The 14997-nt window shown below is 43.8% G+C and overlaps 1 protein-coding gene across 1 annotated transcript; it reads right to left on the bottom strand.

Moving 5' to 3' along the window:
* Positions 1-1956: 1956 nt before the first annotated feature.
* LPAR3 (lysophosphatidic acid receptor 3) lies at positions 1957-12888 on the bottom strand. Its single transcript, XM_009333803.1, has 3 exons — positions 12802-12888; positions 9403-10160; positions 1957-2306 (listed from the first exon to the last, which is right to left on the bottom strand). Exons 2-3 carry the CDS (start codon positions 10136-10138, stop codon positions 1957-1959), a joined length of 1086 nt encoding a protein of 361 aa, XP_009332078.1. The 5' UTR covers positions 10139-10160; positions 12802-12888.
* Between the last annotated feature and the right edge of the window lie 2109 nt (positions 12889-14997).

Below are 14997 nucleotides of genomic sequence, written 5' to 3'. Positions count from 1 at the left end.
TTAGTTAACACAAACTGTGCACTGCAGGTAGCTGTAGGGACAGGAATGCTTGCACGCTATGCCTTTGCAATGCCACCGGCTCCAGAAAGCACCACTTTACATACTTTTCAAAACACCAAACTAATGAAGTAGTATTTGCACAAGAACATTGCATTATAATGGTAAAAAAACATGTGTAAACCTTTTTAGCATTACTCAAATACAGCATCTACCTTGAAATGTTAGGCCATATCCCTACAAGGTAACTTGTGTTATGGGAAGCTCTCTGAACAGGGGCTTGCTGTGTTCGTAAGCTAAGGCCTGCTGTGAAATCCCCCAATGCCTTCTACAGAACTGCAGCTTGGCCTTTCAGCCAAGTGCTGGTTCTGCTTTGACCAACACAGTCCAGATATCCACATGCAAATTGTACCAAAGGAATGATTTGCCCAAACCACAGCTGATCTTTATCTTTCAGCCTCATACAATATGCTCTTGGTGGTGTTCTCCGACAATTCCAAGTGGTCAAAACTTCCAAAACTTTCCAAAGTGAGCTCTGGTCGTGGTCACCTGCTTTAGGGTGACCAGGGATCAGACTTTCTCTAGGACACAACACAGGTAACTCCTCTTGAAATTAAGACCAGTAGCAGGGAAGTCACTGCTGTTGAAACCAGACAGCAGGAGTCAGGTTTTTAGAGTACTGAGAAACCTATGTTCCAATTTTTAATTTAAAAGTTTAAATTTAAAAACTTTACCCTAGAACTTTAAATTGCTGGATCCTCCATTAGAGCATACTCCGTAAGTCAAGACTTCAGCTCTTTGGGCTGTGTCTGCATCGACTCTAGACTTGATTTGTCACGATGCTGAAAGCCCTTCATTGCTTGCTGTTTCATGGCCTCTTCCTCAAGTACCTGCCAGTAAGGTCTGCTTGCAAATCAGAGGTTAAATGTGGTCCAGACAAGGGCAGACAATCAATGCATACTGTACTCTTGTAGGGGTTTAGGTTGGTTTCAGGCTTTTTTCTTGTAAATTAATTTCTATTTTAAATAGCTTGATTGAACCTGTATATATGTATATTTAAAATTCCATTAAAAGTTCGCCCTCTTAAAACAAAGTTTTGGATTTCATTTCTCTCAGTGGCATAGCAGTTAAAGAGGGGTGAGCACACCCATTTGGTGTTATCTGGGGAAGTAAGAAATGAGCATTAATGAACACAGCCACACTGCTCTTCTGTTAATCCACCCTCAACGTCTGCTTACACAACAGCAGCAGAGAGTGCAATGTACCTCCTTGGAGCATTCACCCCACTATGGAAGTAATAATGGCTTTTGTGCTTTTTGTACTCTCAGATCCTGACAATCCACAGTCGGATATACTCACGCACACTGGTGTCGGGTCTGGGGTTCCCATCACAGCCAGGTTTCTGGCATAGCTTTAATAAACCATCGAACTACCTATTTTGAAAGCAAGATGAGGAGGAGGAAGAGAGAGGGTAAGTATGAACTATTTCATGAACTTCGTAAACCAAGAAAACAGGTCACAATTCTGTCCAATCGAGCCTACGATCCTCCTCAAGATGCACAGAAACTGTTCAAAGCACAAATACTCAATGAATGCCAAGCCTGCACAGTGAGGCAGGTTTATTCTCTCTGTAGGAGCTTAGGGGGGTCTCACTACGTTGCTTACATTTTGTTTCCATGCACAAGAAGTCTCTGAGATGTATTTATACCATTCATACGAAAAAACAATTTCATGTACTTAAAAGAAAAAAAAAAGAGAAAGACGGCAGCACAGAAAGTTTTCTTCATTACAAAGTGTTTTTCCATCAGGCAATTATTTATAAGAACTTTTGTTAACACTGGAGTTTAGGCTCTGGAACAAAGTGGATATATTGTTTACTAGCTTTGCCAGTCAATCTTCTCTTACAAAACCTCTCCCTTCCCCCTCTCCTTTTCCAGCCAAGTCAGTCCCTTGAATAGCTCAGGAGTTTCCTTTGTCACCAAGATCTCCTTTTCCACAAATTGTCCCTTGAATAATGCCATCTTCAATGTAGTGCCCCGAGGTATCCGTGCTCCTGCAGAGAACCGTCGAGGGGATCCGTGATGAGCGTCTGTCCTGGCTTTTATCCTCAGAGGAGCAGCAAATCATCCTTTTCATGGTACCCCACATCTCATCATCTTTGTATGAATAAATTATTGGATTCATGACAGAGTTCAACAGGGCCAGGAGAAGAAACCACCTTTTAACATTCTGAATCCCACAGTAGGTGCAGTTCAGACCATCGAGCAGTAAGACGACCAGGCCAGGGGTCCAGCAGACAACAAAGGCACCTAGAAATAAAGGAGACCAAAAAAAAAAAAAAAAGACTTCAAACTGCTAAGGGCTTGGGGTTTTTTTACATCTTACAAGATTATTGGGTTCATCAACATTCTACACAAAAATGATAAAAGCAGGAGAGGACAAAATTCTAATGACAGTAGCAAAATTGTATCTACTACAGCTTCTCTGCCAAGCCCTGAGCACGAGGCAGGGCACCTCTCAGAAGGCTGCACGGAGGAAGAATCCAGCTGCTGACAGCATCAGCTCAAACACAAGTGGGGAAAGGTCATCACAACAGTGATTTGTCCACGCTGACAAATAAACAAGAGCTCTGGAGCATTAACGAGCAGAGAACTGGCGCTCTGAACGCAGGCTTCCTCTCTTCATCGCTCTCTCTCGTACGCTGGAGGAGAAGAGACCAGGTGGCCCGCTTCCACCACTGCCGCAACATGATCCAAAGAAGAGATGTCTTCTGTCACACTACAGCTGGCTCTGCAGAGCTATGGGCACACTGCCCAATTCATAAAACAAGAGTCCCATAATTTAAACACATCCTGGCTGGAAACCCCACAGCTAGTGTAGGATGCACGCCATTCTCTGCGACACACAAGCACTGCCGGCTCCCCGGCCGGAGCAGCAGCCCACCTCTCTCCGCTGCTCCCTCCCGGGCTGTGCGTGCTGGGTACTTGAGACCCAACAACTCAGATCCAGGAAACAAATTCAGTTGTAAATGAAAAGAGAGAAAAAACAAATAGATGAGTTAACGAAGATGAACCAAAGGATGTAGCACTCAGGGCAAAAAAATGAAGCGAAGAACAGAATAAAAAGGGGAAAAAAAAAGACAAAAAGGATGAGGAAGTAAGAGTGTAGTGACAGGAGAACAAGAAAACTCTGCAAGAGAGGCATTTCCCCGAAATGTAGCAAGAAACCGCAGGACAAGTCCAGGAGCAGCAGAGTTCTCGTGTTTCAGCTGCGAGGCAGGAATGACAACTGCCCCTGTGAGGAACTGAGACACAAAGTGATAATAAAAGCTGAAAGAAACAAAGTAGGACAACACATTCCCCTCCCACCAGCCCCTCAAAGAAAAAAAAATAAAGAAAGGGGGAATAAGGGAGAAGAGATCTTATACAGAATGAAGACGACATGAAGAAAGCATAAAAACTACAGCTTAGAAGGAAGTTCAGTATTGCATTTGCATCTTTCCATGTTACTGCACATCCCCACCATAAAGGCAGGGGTGTGGGCAGGACTGGTGGGGAGGGGGAACATCGCGACCAAATGCAGCCCTCGGCCACGAGCTTGGGAGGGACCCTGAACTGCCCCATCTGCCCTCCTGCCTCCCCCCGGCACCGCAGCCTGCCATCCCTCGCCTTGAGCCCAAGGAAGGAGTAGCCATATGCATGGTAATACTAACTTAGGACAAGCCACAATTGCTGTCTGACATACAGAAATAGAAAATTACAACTCTGCACAACAGTCACAGTTTGAACAACCTACTGAGGAAATTCCAATAATTTATAACAGCAGAGTTCCCCCTTTTCTGGGCTTAGAAAAAATAATCGGACAAATAAGGATGATAGCAGCTACATGCTAAAAATCTCTCCTGGGGGTGTTGGTATCTGTTCAACAATTTTTAGGGAAAGCAAGTCCAGCTCATTTCTTTAAAGCCGCCGGTTTTCCCATATCTGAGCTGTGCAAGCAAGCAGTGGGAGGGCAGCCTGGCTCACGGCAGGACCCAGGCAGCGCCGGAGCCAGGACTCGGCAGCACTTCAGGCAGCCCATCGGCTGTGCCGTGCACACGGGCTGGTTTCAGCAGCACTGGACACTTCTCCCCATCGAGGATTTCAGTGGACACTGTGCCCATCTGATGGGCAGGCCACAATGATATATAAAGTGAATTCATGTGATTTAGTAAGCATTAGGATTGCTGAAAAAATGTATCCATGACAAGGTACCATGGATCTTGCTGCAAATCTATGCTCCTGGAGTCCAGACAAAACTCAACCAACTGATTTACTATGTTCCAGGCAATATTGTACAGAACAGAAAGGCAAGAGACCACCTCCTTCAGAAACTGCATTTTCTACTCTGCTGTACCAAGATTTTTGTGATGCTAAGTACTAATTTCACGGTGTTCGTTTTGAGATACTGGTTAACATCAGTAACATTCCTCCATTGCCCACTAGCATCGGGAGCTGCAAGATGCTACCACAACACTTGTTTTCTCTGGTCAGTCTCTATACTACGCACTGGTTTGGCTCCAGCATGCTGAGTAAGCAGTTGTGACACCAACTCTCTCTTACAGTCTACAATGGAGAAAACACTCTACTGATTTATTGCCCAGGGGTTCACCAGAAAATCCCATCCATTTTAACAAGCACTGGAACCAGACCACCCACGCAACAATACCGTGTCTAGCTGAGTGTCTCGGTTAAGGATTTGGACAGAGAGCTTTCACTAGCCACCAAGGGTCACCGGCAAAGTCGCCAACACACCAGCTCCATGCAGAAATTAAGATGGTAACAAACTCTCCTTAGAACAAGCACTGAAAGCGTTTTGACCACTTGTACCACAAAGCATGCAAGGTCCAACCCTGCTCTCATGGAAGTCAGAAGGAGAGGAAACAGACCCCAAAGCCACATTTAACAGAAGACACAGAAATCTCTCCTTCAAACAAAACAGCAAGATTGCAGGCAGGATCAGTCTGTGAACTCCTAGGCTATATCCCTGTCTACCTATACAGGCAAAACCCTAAAAGGTTTCAGTGGCAAAAGTAAGGGAAGATAAAAGATATCTGCAGACACCTCTCTGCACACTTCCCCTGCCCCACGACTGAAGACAAGGACAGGGGGCAATGCAGTGACAGTGTTAGAGTTAGTGGCTAATGCTTTCATGGGGCTGTTGCTTTGACTCCATCAAAAATACATGCTGCTGCGTGTGGAGACAAGACAAGCGATTCACACCCTGCTCTTAGCACCGCAGAGATGAAAGCGAGGCATGGCTCAGACTCGCAGCCTTGCTTGGATTTTGCTATTTTTACCACAGAGCTTTCAGAGGGAACCATGGCTAAGCATAAATATATACCTTTGCCTTGGCCCTTTGGCAATTTTCTTGTCTGCAGACTTCTTAGCCCATAGGAGCTCCTCTCCCTGACAAAATGCCACACTCCAAAAAGAATTTAATTTCTGGGACTCTCTAACATTCACAGAAGTGACATGAAATATAGGCTGGCTGCAACATGGATCAGAAGAACAGCTCTGAGTCTTCCCACCGGATTATGGGAGATCAGGTGCCACAATGCCTCAAGGTTAGTTTGAGGATTTTCCATTAGATTTAAACATGGATTTTCTTGTAGATTACGTCTTCTCTGCTTGCAAATGAATTCCCGTGTACCTGGAAGCACTACTGATGCTTCGGCAGCATCATGTCACAAAACTCTGCACATCAAAGCTGTTCCTGAGCATGCTGAGAAAAAAAAGAGTGCAGTAGCTTCCAGTTGCCTTTGCCACATGTGCACCCAAGTTAAAACGGCAAGTTACCAATTAAACTATAAATTCACTGAAACTGAAAATCATCCTTTTTTTTTAATCTCACTGCCAAGTTCAGATGAGCTACCACATACACACCACCTGAAAATCACGCACCCGCACACCTGCAGCCACCCTTCTTCAAAGCTAGTCACAGGCTTAGCTAGGACTATGCCGCAAGGTCAGCCTAAGAGGATTTTAGCCCCTTTTGCTAGGTTTTAACGACTTAACATGCCAAAGGGAGAGCCTTGCTCCTATCCTGTGATGGACCATTTTAGAGATTAAGGTAGAAAAAGGTAGATGATAGGGACCTGAGTCCCAGCCTCTGGAAGGGGCCATCCAAGCCCAAAGGGTGGTGCAAAAAGCCACCTGCAGCTGTGATCACCGTGAAGTCACACTGAAACCCAGATTTGCCCAACTCTTAACTGTAGGACCACAGGAGGAGACCACCCAGAGCGGAGAGCGATGTTTTGCTGGAGGGGGAGGCGGCCATGGGCCCAGCCTCCCCAGGAAGGGAGGTGGAGGCAGATGGGAGGAGCAGCATGCCAGCAGCACCCAGCTACACGCAGCCTCCTTCCACACAGCAGTGGGGCAGCAGGACTTTGTCCTGAACCTCCCATGACACCAACAGAGCACACTAACGAGAACTCTGGTTCTCATCATGCTTCATCCAGCAACAGAGCATCTCAGAATCGCTTTTAGTTAAGACCGTATCAGGTGTGTACTCCAAAGCACTTTCAGATGTTTTGGAACAAGCCATTAAAAATAACAGCCCTGGGCAAAATCCACATGCTGCGTATAGCTGTAGGTTGTTACATTAGTGGATATAAGCAGAATTTTGGAAGAATCACTTTGGTCACTTGGTGACTCCTCTGCTAATTGGAAAGCCCAGAAAACATGCTATTCAGTTTCTAATACATTTTGCACAGTGTGCTTGAATGACTTGGCCAGGAACGCACATTTCAAACTGTTTTAAAAAATAAATTCCCATTCCTAGAAATAAACACTTATAAAAAGCCTCTCAGAGTCAAAATTTGGAGAATTGATATGAAGGAACATGCCAAGATACAATTCCTCTGACACAGGAGTTTGGGATAGATCTTGCACCCAGCAACACATGCACTCATTTGACTTCTTTGGAAGCAGGCTCTGTTTCGGTTTTGTTTCTGACTGACAAAGTAAATATACAAAATTATGATCTCTAAAGTAGCACTCAGACTTTCTAAGTTAAATTTGCCTGGCCCAGGGTACAATATCACTAAATGCTTTGCGTGAATAATAGTTTAATCTGACTGACTGAAAAGCCATATTCTGCGAGTAAGAGAAAGCTAATGCTGATCTTTAAATCAAGCCATAGTCCTAAGGCCCCTCTCCCTAGTAAAAGAAAGAATAAGTTGAAAATGAAGTTTAAAGTGGGGTTTATTTCCACACAGCAGCACGGCCGTGGTGAGCACTGAAGACCTGCCACAGGCTAACGGACCACGAGGGATTAGCAAACGGCAGCCACCATCACTGTCCTTCCAGCTCCCAGCTCAGCCGGCCGGGTGTCCCCCCGGCGTGCAGACCACCTCTCTGCCCTGACCTGCAAACACACAGGGGTGGCACCAGGAGCTAACAGCGTTATTCCAACACTCGCTCAGCACCCTCCAACTTTGGCTTATACAAAACCAAAGTAATATTAACTATATAAATATACATATAAATTAGACAAGGCTATGCATGATGATTTATTTTTATGTGACTTTCCAGAAAGCAGCCTGCAGTTCTGCCTTCAATAGAAATTCTCACAGAACTGCTTTTTAAAAATGTTTTTCTTTTCGTCTCTTTCCAATACAGCAGTTAACTACAGTCTACCCAACGCTTATGCATTAGGGCAGGATCATATTTGGAGCAAGTCAGAGTTTTTCTGCAGGGATTTTCTCCTTCCAGGTGAATGGTTTAAGTTTCACTGCACGAGAGCTTCAGGCGAGGCAAAAGATCGCATCTTGCTCCTGCAAGTCAAGGGGGGGACAGGAACAACCACCACATTGTCTCTCCATAGGTACCATAAAATCAAGGGGAAAAAAGGAAGGACAACTGGGGAGGGATTTAGAAGGGAAAGGCTCTGGCAGTGGACAAGCCAACTTCAGGAGACACAGGACTGGAAGCGAGAACCCTGTACTTGCTTGAACCATCAGTCCACTTTCTTTCCCAAGGTCAGGCACTGTAAAGTTTAAGTGATCTCAGCTTCTAAAGCATTTGAAAACATCATTTGGTAGACAAAGGTGTTGTGTACTACAGCACTATTCTTTTGGGGGGCGGGGGGAGGGGGGAGAAAAAAAAAGAAGAAAGAGAACCAGATACCAGACTGTGCAAACAGCGTCCATAGACCGCAAGGGGAAGAAAGTGTCCTCAGCCTGAACTTCCTACCCTGGCAACTCCTACCTCCATGAAAAGTGACACTTTTCTCCCAGAGCTCTCTAGTACTACCATGCTGCAGTACGGCACAACTGTGTCCCAGGTATACATGGACACCAGCTTTCCCAAAAGCTCCAGCTTTCTTCTGCTGGCTCATACAACATCAGAACAGCTGTCAGAGCGGTAAAGCCATATTTGTGGTTTTAGAGTCCCCCACCACCTGAGCCCAGCCTCACAAGTGTCCCGGTGTCGCCCCAGTTCCACCCGTAGCGAGCTGCATGAGCCACGCTCGCGTGACGCCTGGCTTCCAGAAAACATCTCGCTCGGATTCAAGTCTTCCTGGGGAAAATTGACTGCTACAGCTAGTATTTTGTTCCAACAATCATCCGCACTGTGCATCTCTAATTTAATAAGCAGCTACATCACAACTAGCTGATGAAATGATCTGAACTGCCTGAATATCAACAGCATCTCTAGGGCAGAATCCTGGTGAAATCTCATGTTATGATCTAGAGATCCAAGGCCATGCTGTATCATCATCTGAAAGTATTTTGCACTATGCAATCTTCACAGAACGAAGGTGAATTCTCCCCTTGCAAAGCAAACCTCTGTCAAAGTCACAGACCCACCAGGCATCAGGCATCCTCTCCTTTCCCCAGGGAAGTTGCATTTCCAGGGGGAAGAAGTTAGTATGTTTACAAAAAAGCCAAGAGGAAGAAGGGCAAAGAAAACTATCCACATCCAGCCATAGGATCCATGGCCTTGTGCAGATATTAAAGAACATTATTCTGAAAATATTCTACTAGGTAGTTGTGAATCTTCACAAGCCTTTCTCCAAAGTGATTTTGTATTCCCCCCCCCCTCCCCCCAAAAAAAAGTAGATAATTTGTGTTTACTAACAAGCTGCCTACAAAATAGAGACACTTTTCTTCTACACGTCAGTCCTCTACTTCGCATTTCTGCATGGTGCAACACTTATTTCACTATCTAAAGCAGACAGAAGTCTAAATGCCTCCAGCACGTAAAAGTTCAGTGAGGGTTTTTTTGTTTTGATTTGGTTTAGGGGGTTGGGGGGGGGGGGTTTGTTTTGTTTTTAAAACCAAAAACAAGCAAAAGCAAACCAACACACAAACCCACTCATTGGCCCTGCCAGCCTTGCACGCCATGGTTTGTAGTCTCTTACCTAAGAGAGTCATGACAGTCTTCATAAGCTTCACAGGGGTTCTCCTATGGCTAATGGATCCACTAGTGTGCGACGACAAGACATTAGTTTTCCTCTGGACGTACATGTAGATTCTTATGTAAACCACCACCATAATGAAGAAGACGACTAGGTTTAAGACACTCCAGAACACCAGGTAACTTCTGCTGTAAATGGGCGCCAGGGATGAGCAGGCAGTAATGTCACAGAGGCAGTTCCAACCCAGGGTAGGAACAGCACCCATGAAAATAGCAATGGCCCAAATTGATATAATTAAAAAGGTGACTCTCTTCTTTGTGAGATTACTGTGGATCTTCATCCGCATTATCGACATGTGCCGCTCAACAGCTATGACGAGGAGATTCACCAGGGAAGCTGTCAGGCTGGTGTCCAGAAGACCCTGACGCAAAAACCAGCGGTTAACAGTTAATGTCTTGGACACTGGGCCAGTGTTGAACATCAAGAAGACATAGGCAATTCCAGCAAAAAAGTCTGCAGCAGCTAAGTTGGCCAGGAGATAGTAAAAGGGAAAATGAAACCTCTTGTTCTTGACCACGGCTGCTATGACCAATGAATTTGAAATGAAAATGAAGAGGCAGAAAAATGTCCCAAAACACAGAACAACAATAAGCTTTGGCCCTGTCCACTCATCCACTGTGTCAGTGTTTGTCTTGTTATAGAAAAAGTCCATGTGCTTATCATAGTAGCATTCGTTCATCCTGGATTAAAGCCCCTGCATCCTAGGAAGGGTGGAAGGGAAAAAAGAAAGAAGGATTAAAAATCAACTATTGGTCCTTGCTTCAATCACCAACCTAACAGCTTGTATGTATTTGGAGGCCTTAAGTAAAAATTCATGTTGTACAGAGTTAATGCGGAAGAAGATATTCTGTCCGCTGGAGGACTGCAGTGCATGATGCTTGGACGAATCAGGAATTTTTAAAAGACTTACCTGCTTACAAAACCCCAGCACAGTCCCTTTGCACTAGCAGTCATACTGTACAGGCAACAAAGGGGAAGTTAAGAGGTTAAAAGTGACTTTCTGGAGGTCACAAAGAAAATCTGAGCAACAGCCAAGCCATTCTTGCTGTGAAATCCCATGTTTGAGCCACAGCCCCATCATTATTTCCATTTCTCAATGTATCCAGACAGGACAGGGAAGCATAAATCATAACTCTTCCATTTTACTGACTAAGCAATAAAAGGCCTATTACTGGAAAAATATTTTGGGGGTTTTCAATTATATATTAATAAATGTAAAACTGTATGTATATAAGATGCTACAGGCATATATATTCTGAGCACATGCCTGTTATTTACTGCTACAGGATTTAAGTAAACGTGCTGAAAAAGGAAAAATATATTCTACATATTTGACTACTCTAAAGCCAGGGATTATTTTATCGGGCTGTCAACCCAGAGCCCTGTGAGCACGGCACAGCCCAATTATCTTCAAAACCAAAACACATTTCCCTACCCAACCACAGGATAAAGCGAGCCCCAGCAACAGCAGCAGTGCTGGGTTGTTGTTTTTTTTCTTATACCCACTCAGCACTATTTTGGACACAGGGCTATTAAACATGATGGAAGGGGGAGTCTGTGTTCCAGATTACATCACACTTCAGCTACTCCGGTGAGGTCAATGTCAGCTGCCTTGGCAATTTTACTGCCTTTATTACGAACCAAACTCAACTCAAACTAATTTACACAGGCAGGTCCAACAGCAATTACTCAGGGTGACCGTACCCCATGCAGGGTCTCGTAGCCTAGTAGAGAGAGTTTGTGTCCCATCATCACTAGCCCTCACGTTCACTGTCAGTATCTGAATAAGGGTTTTAACAATGACTTCCTTAATAGATATTGTATAGTTTTAGCGAAACCTAGGAACCCAACCATGGCACAAGATCCTAATCACGTTAGCTATTACACAGAATGGCAAACCTGTGTCTGACTCTAAGGACAGAGAGGAGGAAGTATCGGGATACAAAGCTGCAGGAGAGGCAGCAACGCTAATGGCTTTTGTAAAGCTCCTTGTGAGCCTCTGGCTGTCACGAGTGCCAGAGTGATAGACTGAGTGGGGCTGAAAAGAAAATAAACCTAGAAGAAGTGGTTACAGGCAGAAAGGTACAAAAAAGCATAAGCTTTTCACCTCTGCAGCTAAAGTTGATCACAGATAAAGATCAGGTTCACTTAGTCTATTATTACCCTGTGGTTACTTAACAGTTATATCTCATCTCTCCAGGGACTGGGAAGCAAATTAAGCAATCCCCAGCAGGCTGGCTAACAAACCTCATTTATATTAAAGGTTCCTTCTGAGTTTTAAGATAAAAAGATTCATCTTCTGTCATTTATGTTAAGTTACTTGTGTTATTTCTCTCATGCAATATTTCTATTATCTAATTTTAAATCAATTCGCACTATTCATGATTAATATTTTCAGCAAAGTGAATAATTTTTTTTCAATATTTCATTTTTCTAAACTAGCTCCTTGGCCTTTTTTTCTTGGTTCCCACCCTACATCTAGTAGTCAACATGAAAGCGGGCCACTTGACGTTGTTGTCCCTTTTATTACCCTCAAGAACCTAGGCAGCCACTTCTTTTATAAAAGAATATATTACTTAAAGCGTCAAATTCAAGTACATAGTCAGAACTAAGAACAGTTACTTAAGGACAAGAAGTGGAAGGAAACAAGTAAATCATCCCTTGTGCTGAAATATTCAGAGCATCCCTTCATCTAAAAATAAAAAAGCCTCAGCAACTCAGATCCACCATAAGGAGTCAACCAGAATTCAATGCCTACCGCTCCCTGTTCAGGGCAATATGGTAGAGTTGGGCCGTCAGTACATTCCCCATTCTCACCTAGGAAGTACTCAAAAGTGAAATTAAGTCTGTAAGTGACCAGAAGTCCCCGAGGAGCTGCAGAAAACAGCTCCTCCAGCAGCCGAGTGCTGGGAACCCTGTCCTGCCGAGATAGCTCTGCTCTTACCCACCAAGGCAGTAAAGGACTTGCTGAGCTTGACATGAAGCTTTTACAGAACAGCCCAAAAGCCTGCAAATAGAAGCAGCATTTTGGGCAAGAATGGCAGGAAAAAAAAAAAATCTGTGAAAATTATAGGGAAAGTTTTCTGAACATGTTGTATTTTACTTTGTAATCATCTCGACAGATGAATCTTTTTTACTTGCAGTGACAGGAGAGTAAAGAGATCTGCAGCTACTTTTTGCATCTCATCGAGAGAACAAGCTTAAAGAAATCCAAAATATCAACTATGAACTTATACTAAATACTTCAGCTTATTGAGATCCCCTCCTCATTTGAAGTAGTACCAGAAAAAAAGTTACACATCCGTAATTCTCCTCCAAAATAATCACACTACAAACACTCACTGTCACACAGCAGAGCTCAAGTGACAAACGATTTTGAAAAAGATTTCTTGAGGTGTTGCGATAAGGCAGGAGGCAGTAGAAAAGCATCCAGCTGAGGTCTCAGGGTCACAGGGCAGACTCTGGAGATGTCCAAATGGAAGCAGCATCAAAGCGGTAGCTGAACTGGAGCTAGTTTGCATCCCAGTCCTTCAGAGCAGAGATGTAGACTTGGCTGTCTGTACCAGCCTATGTACAAAAAGCACTTGTCACGCCAAGGTCCTTCCAGATGGTGGTTTATTTCACACCTCCATTTTATTTTAAGTCCTCCCAGCAGAACTAGCCCGGCCTCAGGGGAGCTGTGCAGCTGTGACAGAGCTATGCAGCTGTATCCTCAGTGGTCCTGCCCCGGTCCACACCAGGCACGAGAGACGTGTGATAGGATATCCCATGTTTCCTGGCATGCCACAGTTTAACACATTGCAGGACTTTGTTCTCCAGGTCTTCTCTTCTGCAGCCAAATCAGAGATGTTTATCTTAACCAGGGCAGGTTTAAACTTAAAAAGAAAAAAAAAACACCCTTAAATGTTACATATTTCAGATTTGTTTGTTAAGTACACGCAAATTTGAAGATTCAGGCAAAATATTGTTTGTCAAAGTTTTAAAAATAATAGAAACCGAAATAGTAGAAAAACAGCTAAACTGGTCAGCCCAGCCTTATAAAGACAACAGAGAGTCTTCTAGAGTCTGCAGCAGAGAGGTCCCCAGTCCTGCTACTCACTTCATGAAGAATTGCCTTCTTTTGCTTTGAAAGTGGCTCTCACGAGCTTGATACTTCTCGTGTTTTTTATGGGAAAGGGCAGCAATCAATCTCCATTCACCTCTTCTATGCCACTCGGTATTTTATAGCCCTCCATATAGACCTTCAAAAGCTTGACAGCAGTAACCACGTATTGCATATTCTACAGATGGGTTGAGCTATTAGCTTGCCACAAGTCACTCGCAAGCAAATACATCAGAACTTTGCAAGTGCCAAAAGCATACCCTTGTCAAAAAGGTTCTTTTCCTTATTTCAATCTATTTAATTACTTCAGTTCCATCAATAGTGGCTACAAAGATCAGAAACTGATGGACTGTGAAGCGTGTTTTCCTCTACCACTCTGAGTAAACCTAAGCTTTGAGTGGGAGAAATCATCTGTTCCAAAAATCTCAAAGGATTTGGTTCAGTTAAACTGCTTTCAAATGCAAAAGCACGCATTAAGAATTCTTCCCCATCCAGCACATCTTGAGCTCTGTTTGTCTTAAAGACAGCTTGTGTATTTGAATTTATTTTAAATTCCTCTATGTAAGTGCAACTTGTATCAAGTCAGAATATGTTCTTCACCATTCTTAAAATAAAAGTCAAGAATTTGTGTGAGTGTATAGGAATATGTTACACTAGCTACCTAAATAAAGAGTTGGTGAAATAAAACATCACCTAGATAATGTTTTGGACAAAAGCTTCAGCTAGTTGCAAGCTAACATGCTTTACTAGTTGTTATTCAATTAGGATCTAGTTTGCCTCAAGAAAGTTACTAAAAATCTGTATATTTATAATGAAATTTAATATCAGTTATTCAAATCCAGGATTTTGCTCATTCAAACTGTGATTAAAATCACCTTTTAAGTCACTTTGATCCAAAATTAAATTCGGCCTGTAAGTCAGCTCTAAGTTGAGTTACTCGTTACTAATGCAAACATTTCTGAAGGAAAACTCAAGTAGTATTTTAATGAGAAGGTCATTACAAAATTTAGCCTGCAAGCCATGATGTGATCCATGGCACACCCCACTGGTTTTCTGCCTCTCTCCTGTCCATTAAAAACAAAATTGTTTCAATACATTGGCCACAACCTTATTGAAAAGCTGGCGTCAGTCTGGGGGACTTTGATGGCTTCTGCCCTGCTCCTGTATAAATGCAACAGGGAGGGAGCGGACAAGCACGGGTTGGCACGGTGAGCTACTGTGAGAGGATTCAAGCCAAGTGTGCAGCTGGGCTGAAAAGTCCATAGAGCAGGACTGAACCTATAGGAGGACTACAGCAGCGAAGTCCTATAGCAGGACTGAAAGTTAGCTCGGGTGAGAGGCGAGAGAAGTTTGCCCAGGCAGAACCCCAGCCTGGTTTACCGCTGGTTTTCCTGAGCTGGCACAGGGATTTCTGTGCAGAAATTCAGGGCGGTTCA

This window comes from Pygoscelis adeliae, unplaced genomic scaffold, assembly GCF_000699105.1.
Source record: "Pygoscelis adeliae isolate BGI_AS28 unplaced genomic scaffold, ASM69910v1 Scaffold10, whole genome shotgun sequence".
NCBI lineage: Eukaryota > Metazoa > Chordata > Aves > Sphenisciformes > Spheniscidae > Pygoscelis > Pygoscelis adeliae.
The sequence above is the reverse complement of the archived record's forward strand: the minus strand, read 5'-3'. Positions and strand labels throughout refer to the sequence as shown.